General features: G+C 42.1%; 1 protein-coding gene across 1 annotated transcript; it reads left to right on the plus strand.

Annotated features, from left to right (window-relative positions):
- The first annotated feature begins 417 nt into the window (after positions 1–417).
- Positions 418–7248, plus strand: LOC139414038 (serine-rich adhesin for platelets-like). The gene is made up of 4 exons (XM_071161918.1): positions 418–441; positions 718–962; positions 1148–5805; positions 7107–7248. Exons 1-3 carry the CDS (start codon positions 433–435, stop codon positions 5628–5630), a joined length of 4737 nt encoding a protein of 1578 aa, XP_071018019.1. The 5' UTR covers positions 418–432; the 3' UTR covers positions 5631–5805; positions 7107–7248.
- Positions 7249–8465: the final 1217 nt, after the last annotated feature.

Genomic DNA, 8465 nt, shown 5'->3' on the forward strand with positions numbered 1-8465 from the left:
CTTTGTTGGGTACTTATCTTCACAAAGTACACAAAATTGGCTAATACATACTTGCCTTAGAAGGTTACATGTTTTCTGACTTCTTTACCTTGGTGAATGCTGCTTTGCACACAGGTCCCTCTACATCTGTGGAATTCTCTGGGATGACAGTTCAGGGGACATCTCACCAGGGACAATCTAATGAGTGTGTCTCTAGGGCCTGTCAGACCAGGGCTCTTGACCTCCCGCCAATCAATCCGGATGCTTTCAACCCGATTATCATCCGGTTTCTGGAAAAACTTACTGAGGAGTATGTCTAACCTTCTGTTGTAGTATTTGAATGCAATGTCATCTGGAGGATTTTATAAATTGTATGTGTGTTGGTGTGCTTTTTGGTGCTAAAAACATCTAATTATCTCCGAAAGGCAATGGAGGCAGTTAAGCATTGGCAGGATGGACCCTGTAAGTCCCTTAACCTTGAAAATTATTCATAGATATATTAATAAATATTTCAAGAAATTTAGATACAAGCCTTTTATCTATCTACAGTATCATCCACATTATCACAAACAGTTATATACAAAGAGCTTTTTAGTAGCCTACTGCTTTTCATGCTTTCCAATGTATGCCACTTTCATGATTCTCATTAACTTATGTGAGATTGTTGGTATCTCTTTGAGGAGCTTGGTTTCAGAGCCCGGCTATGCGTAATCTACCTACACTGTTTCGGTCCTACAGGTGATGAGGGCATTGCTTGCAGAGATGTGCCTGGAGATTGTGCGGTTTGTATCTGAGGCCATCCTGGAGGTCATCATCCCTGCAATTTTCCGTTTTGTACGGATATACAGCCATGTGTCTCCAGTATCCGGCAAGTCTCTGACAGAATCAGAGAGATCCTCTAGCACAAACCTGAAGGTTCGCAAGAGAGGCAGCAGCAAATCCTCAAGGTCTTGCACGGCCAAATCAAGCTCCTCTCGTAATGGGTATGTTCAGTCATTCGGTTTCACCTAACTATTCATAACCCATTTTGTGAAAATATGTTTTGTTATCTGTGTTACAGTTTACTCTTAATGACCAATTTAATTGATTACTGAATTATGCATTAATGTGACTACAGTATCCACTATTGAATATGGAATGCTGTATTGTTTGCTTTCTATTCTCAAAGGTCTCAGACATTGTTGCCAAATACTCAGGGAGATGGTGAGTCTATTTCATCTGAGCCACTCAGTGACTTTTTTGGGATCACTGAGGACAGTCTCCTCACTGGTGTCCAGGATTCCTTCAAAGAGTCGCTGAACAATGTCCTCTGTATCCAAAGAGAGGGCCAGGTAGACACTCAAAGTCTATCCCGGGTTATTGTTGGAGAAGTGTCAAAGAAAGTCAATTCCATCATCTCTGTGGCCATCCAAACTCCCATCTCTGGGCGAATGTCCCCTGTCATTTTTGCCAGTGGTGGTGTCTCCAGCACCAAGGTGGTTGAGGAGATGGTGTCTGGCGTTTCCAACATACTTCAGATGTACATTAATGGGAAGAGTGTTGAGCAGAGTGTTGTTCTCAGAGAGGATGGTGTTGAGGTGGATATGACACATTTAACAGGACAGGTCATGACAGCCCTCAGTGGCACTGTTTTGAACTTCAGCAATAAGGAGGAAAATGAACCCGACAAGAGGGAACTGCTTTGTGTTGTTGCTGACCATATGAAGAGGCTTGAAGCTTGTAAAAGTCCTGAGGAGATGCTAAAACAAGGAGAGAGCAACCTCAATATCAAAGGTACCAAATCTAGTCTTCGTCTGTCAACACAAAGTATGGACAGACTACTCACTGAGGAGTTTCAGACCAAGGCCATTGAATCGATCCGGGAGATCGTTAAAAGATTCAGGGGTTGTGCATCATGTTGTTCTGGCACTACATCATCTAGTCCAACTCCTAGGATAGGTGAGATCAGAGACCTTATGATTGACCCTGAGGCTTCTGAGTTTTTAAGTACCTTTGTTTCAGACATGGACAATCTTACCCAGTCTATCAGGGCATCCTGCTCCCCTGCACAGAGTGAGCAGATCCTTCTTGAAAACCATCAAAGTAAGATCTGGTCTTACACTGTTGGTTGTTACTACGACATGAAAAATACGCTGAAGAGACTCCTTACCTGTCCAGAAAAAGGGGATCTCGCAAGTACATTTGTGGAGAGCACAAAAGATTCTTTCACAATGGTTCCAACTTTGTGCCTGGACATCGGTCATTCCAGTAATGGTGAGGCTGACACATCGGACACCATTTCTTGTAAACCACTTTTAATAACCTCCTCATCTATGAATGAACAAAAAGGACAAAGTGAGACCCCAAAACCTCTCTTGGCTCTCAAAAAGTATTTGCAAGACCAAGTCCTCCTTGACACCGCAAAAGCGATTGCCAGCCAGGTTCTAGTCTTGTATAAGACTGAGGTGATGGAGAAGTTCTCATCTTCTGTTGGAGAGTGTGATTCTGAAGAGTCTCTGGAGGCCATTCTATTTGTGGATGGCATCATGTCTGACTTGAATGATTTCACCAGTTCTTGTTCCGCCTCACCATCTGAGTTGTTAGACAGTGAACAATGTCTCTCCCATCTCACTTTTCCACTTGGTCTGCAGGACAGCACCACCAACAGTGAATCTACCCAGAGTCTTCCAGTTATAAATATGAAGAAACTCTCCAGTGTGTCTTTCCAGACAAAGGCTAGAAAGGCAGTGAGTGAAGCTCTGAGATCTGTCAACCCCTTTACAAACAGCTTACTGGGAGACTCGGAAGCATCTAAATTACTGGACACTTTTGTAACAGATGTGGAGACTATTGTTCAGTCCATGCAGGCACATGACTCTGAAAATTTCAAAATGTCAAAAGTGAGCACCCTTTCTGCTGCTCGTATTATATATCATAGATTTCGAGAAATGCTGAGGTGGTTTCTCACTCCCTGCCAAGACTCTGTAAAGGTCATCGATGGTGTTACACCAATACATAATGAGACTCTCAAACAGGCTCCTAGTGAAAGTTTAGATTCTCAGGTGACTTGTAATAGTGATTCTCTTGAAATCCAAGCAGACCTTCAAACCTGTACCAAGGAGGTCATTAGTCAGATCCTCACTGTGTATCACTCCGAGGAATCCATGGAGGAATGCATATCTAGCCTAAAAGGAGATACAGAAGACCTGTCCAAGCTTTTGGATGCCGTTGTTTCTCAGATTGACGTCCTTGCCGCCTCCAAATCATATTTATTTGTTTATGACTATGCTGTCAATACACAGGACAATTTGCATGGTGAGATCAACAATATTGAGGAGGAGGCATCCTCTAGAAGTCTTAAATCCACAGCCTTTGACAAACTATGTACTGAGGAGTTTCAAACTAAAGCCTCACATATGGCTGGTGGGATCCTTCAATCAGGGTTAATTGGCATTGTAAATACCAACCTTGATGGTAGAAGTGCAGACATTTGTGCAGAGTCCAGTAATGAAAGTGATGTCAAAATCCTTCAGAAGAGTGGAACTCCATCTTTGTTCACCTCTTCTCTGCATACCAATTCTGCAGCATCCAACATCGTCATAAGCATCACTAAAGACCTTAATAGCTTCACCCAGATGACTAAAATGTCTGATGCTTCAGTGTCTGGCCAGTTAGAGAGATCCCTGTCAGCTTCAACCCTTCCTGTCAGTGTTCACAACGGGGCCAATGTGAAAGGAAATATCATTTGGCCAGGCACTGTTAACCTGTTCAACAATGTGTTCACCAAGGTCAAGGATTTTTTTGCCCAGCAACAACCGGTCCTCCTAGACAATGTGGTTGAGGCCCCCAAACATGCCGAATCCATATGCAGAACAGCTACTTCTACCCAAATGACTTACAGTGAACATGAAGGCAGCCAGACCAGCATGGTAAATTATTCCAAAACCTTAATTAGTCAGACTCTGATGACAATCCAGAGGAGAGTGTCTATGTCAGAGAGGATGAGCACCTCAGAGAAAGGCCTCTTGACTCGTTCCATCGTGGGCTCCATGTTGGAGGATGTTGACATGGTGAGAACTGATGGAAATGAGATACACCGGCCATCCTCCTCAAAGTCCTCCCTGTCCATCACCTCTGCCATGACCAGAGGGTCCCAGAGTGATTTTACAAATTCTCTTCCAGGCACTCCAGTCCCCAATGAGTGGCCTGTTGAAATCTATTGTCCTATCATTAGGAGTTCGGTCATTGATATGAGTGACTCCTCAACTCATTCACAAGGGTCAACAAATTACACAAGGCAAACCATTTCTGCCATAGTTGACACTGTTATGGAGGTCATTCCAAGAGAAGATACGGAACACATAGCAACTGCAGATGATGTCATTTCTTTTACAAGGAGACTTGCGAGACTCAGCCCCAGGGACGGTCTTCAGAACTTCTCACATGAGCTCACTGACAAAGTTTATGAGCTCATAAAAAGTCACAACACCCCCCAGGCTCTTTTTGTGCCAGCTGGCAAGAGCGTGTCTGACTCTATTCTTTTGAAGCTGAAGACAGGATTGAATGCTTCTGAAGAATCCAGGGAGTTTCCATCTGACCTTGTGTACTCCTTTGCTACGGAGTCAATAAAACGTCTGCTACAGCAGATTGTCTTCTGGCTTCCTCCACCAACACAAGGATCCGATTTCTGCCAGACTGTCATCTCTGACGGTTCTCTGCAGGACACAAGTCAGCTTATCCCGAGCTCTTCTGCCATCTCCATTAGTTCCTCACAGGTTTACTGTGACACAAAGAGCCTTTTCACCAATATAATGGTCAATCAGGTCATGGATACCTGTTCTGTGGCCTCCAGTTCATCAGAAGAATTATCAGAGTTGATGAACATAATCAATGGGTTGTCCCCAACTGATGCTGGAACACTTGACTCTGACAGACCGGCTCTCATGACCACTAGCCGTCAGTCTAGTGCCAAATCATTGCCTAGAACCTCTCTGTCTGGCAGCAGCACACACAACGGTGGAACTGTGGATATTCAAGTTTTAGGAGAGGTGGAATCCAAGATGGACAACAAAGATCTGGAGATGTGTAGTGTCTCTGTGCATCCATCAACTCCATCAGCCATGGACTCTGATACACATGCATCATTTGACTCCACTGGCAATGACTACACCTCTTTGGTACTTTTACTGATTGTTAGATTGCTGTCAATGATCACCCCTATCACATTACTGGAATCCTCTGACATTGGTGAAACATCAAGAGTTCTCACAAAGAGGATTCTGTCTGAGTTCTGTGGCACCTCAGGCCTTGAACCAACTCAAGCCTACCCCCAGAATCTGAAAATCAAAAAGATTTTCAAGGCTGTCTACAAGGGGCTTCTTCAAGAATTTGGGTCAGAGAAGATGCTCCAGGTTGCAATGAAGTCAACGGATTATGCATTTGACGATGCCCTGGTCAAATCATTAACTAGGGAACTACTAACTAAATGCAATGAGGCTAGCTCTTCACCTCCCTCCATGACCCAGTTGTCATCACACAATGCACTTGGCAGTGACGAGGTAGGTAATTCTGGGCTTCCAACAACTGGTAGAAAGGAAAAGAAGAGAGGAAGATTCAGCTCTCTCTGTGGACTCAACCCAAAGGTACATATGTCATCAAAATACAAATTATAAAGATTATTTTTATTCATTACGTACAGTATGATGGTAAACACTGATACCTTTTGTGTGCAATTTCTCCTACTGTACAAATGACTGTTTGTTACCCAGTGTACAAAGAAGGTCAACAAGAAAAACCACTGCATTCCAACACCTTCCCAGAACCAGACCCCTGCCGTCAGTGAAACAGGTAAGTCAATACACTCAAATGTGTACTAAACAAAAATATAAACGCAACATGCAACAATTTCAAAGATTTTATTGAGTTACAGTTCATATAAGGAAATCAGTCAATTTAAATACGTTCATTAGGCCCTTATCTATAGATTTCACATGACTGGGAATACAGATATGCATCTGTTTGTCACATATACCTTAAAAAAAGGTAGGGGCATGGATCAGAAAACCAGTCAGTGTCTGGTGTGATCACCATTTGCCTCATGCAGCGTGACACTCCTCCTTCGCATAGAGTTGATCAAGCTGTTGATTGTGGCCTATGGAATGTTGTCCCACTCCTCTTCAATAGCTGTGCGAAGTTGTTGAATATTGGTGGGAACTGGAACACGCTGTTGTACACGTCAATCCAGAGCATCACAAACATGCTAAATGGGTGACATGTCTGGTGAGTATGCAGGCCTTTCGATACATTACCATGCACATGAGGTGATGGTGGCGGATGAATGGCACGACAATGGGCCTAAGGATCTCGTGACGGTATCTCTGTGCATTCAAATTGCCATTGATAAAATGCAATTGTGTTCGTTGTCCGTAGATTATGCCTGCCCACCCCATAACCCTACAGCCAACACAACGCCATATACTTGGTCTGTGGTTGTGAGGCCGGTTGGACATACTGCCAAATTCTCTAAAACGGCATTGAAGGCGGCTTATGGTAAAGAAATAAACATTAAATTCTCTGGCCACAGCTCTGTTGGACATTCCTGCAGTCAGCATGCCAATTGCACGCTCCCTCAAAACAAGTCAACCAGCGTTTTTCCTTGCTCCTATTTTTCTCAGTCTCTGAGACATCTGTGGCATTGTGTGGTGTGACAAAACTGCACATGTTAGCGTGGCCTTTTATTGTCTCCAGCACGAGTTGCACCTTTGTAATTAACCCACATGAGTCTAAGCCCTGTCTAGGCCGATGGGTTTGTATCGGCCTTACTGCTATTTGCCCATACAAATGCATTGAATAACAGATTCACTACATGGAACTGAAGTGTCTGTCTTAAATTTGAGAGATATAAGTTGACGAATATATATATATATATTGCATGTTTTTATCCCCTTCTTTTTGGCACTAAGCCCTGGGGGGGGGCCTATGTAACACTTCTGCGTTAAATAGGGGGATTGAGACTGCTAGGCTACCTGCCGGCCTACATTTGTAAATTATGTAGAATATTACAATTTAAATAATAATAATGCAATACTAATTATTCACACTAACTAGGCTCAGTTAAAGAAAATGTTATGTTTACATTTTTTTTTCAGCAATTGTCAAAGATCAAGAATCCTGCCAAACAGAGAGTGTATGCTCCACCAAGAAGAAACCAAGGAAGCGTTCGCTCATTTCCAGGATGTTTTCAGCTATAGGCAAAGCCTTTTCCAGTCCCTTTACTTCCTGCTATAAAAAGAAGAGCACCTAATCTATATTTCAAAATAAATATTTGAAATTAACATAATTGCATTAATTATTAATGTTGAGTGTTTTTCATTATATATTATTGGATGATATAAAGTGTAGTAGTAGAAGTTGTATAGTTGACTATATTACTTTTACTTTTAAGATACATTAAAAAAAATAAGAATATGTGCACTTCTAGGTACAGTTGAAGTCTGATGTTTACATACACTTTAGCCAAATACATTTAAACTCAGTTTTTCACAATTCCTGACATTTAATCCTGTTAGAGGAATTCTAAATTCCTCTGTATTATTTCCCAATCAGAATTCATTACTCTGTCAATGCATTCTAAAGGGATTATAAGACCCAATATTTTTTATAAGAATGGACAGAGCCCCGGTCTTAAAAGTCAGGTAACAGCGTTTAATTCAAGAGAGTACTGGTACATACACATTTTTCCACAGGTTATAAACTGAAAATGACGTCAGCGTTTTCTAAATGTTCTATCTCTTCATGACACAGGTAGAGAGGCCCTATAGTTCTCGAGCCTTCCCTCCTCGCCTGAAGCCAAGGTCAGTAATTGTAAATCAGCATTCTAGACAGTCTGGAGATAGTCCGTCCATGCCATCTGGAGATAGTTCATTGATTTGTACAAAGGAACAGACCGTCATTGTTACTAAACTCCTGATTATATTATATACAATTGGGAATGGGAGCAAGAGAGAAAATTCATATATGTACAGTACATAATCGCATTTGGACTAGTCAGTCCTGATTGAAATGTATACATAATTAGTCATCATTGATAAAAATTCCCTTAACAAATCCTCGTAAAAAAATCCCTGTCTTAGGTCAGTTAGAATCATCACTTTATTTTAAGAATGTGAAATGTCAGAATAATAGTAGAGAGAATGATTTATTTCAGCTTTTATTTCTTTCATCACGTTCCCAGTGGGTCAGAAGTTTACATACACTCAATTAGTATTTGGTAGCATTGCCTTTAAATTGTTTAACTTGGGCCAAACGTTTCGGGTGGCCTTCCACAAGCTTCCCACAATAAGTTGACTGAATTTTGGCCCATTCCTCCTGACAGAGCTGGTGTAACTGAGTCAGGTTTGTAGGTCTCCTTGCTCGCACAAGCTTTTTCAGTTCTGCCCACAAATTTTCTATAGGATTGAGGTCAGGGCTTTGTGATGGCCACTCCAATACCTTGACTTTGTTGTCCT

The sequence above is a fragment of the Oncorhynchus clarkii genome, chromosome 1 (assembly GCF_045791955.1).
Source record: "Oncorhynchus clarkii lewisi isolate Uvic-CL-2024 chromosome 1, UVic_Ocla_1.0, whole genome shotgun sequence".
Lineage (NCBI taxonomy): Eukaryota > Metazoa > Chordata > Actinopteri > Salmoniformes > Salmonidae > Oncorhynchus > Oncorhynchus clarkii.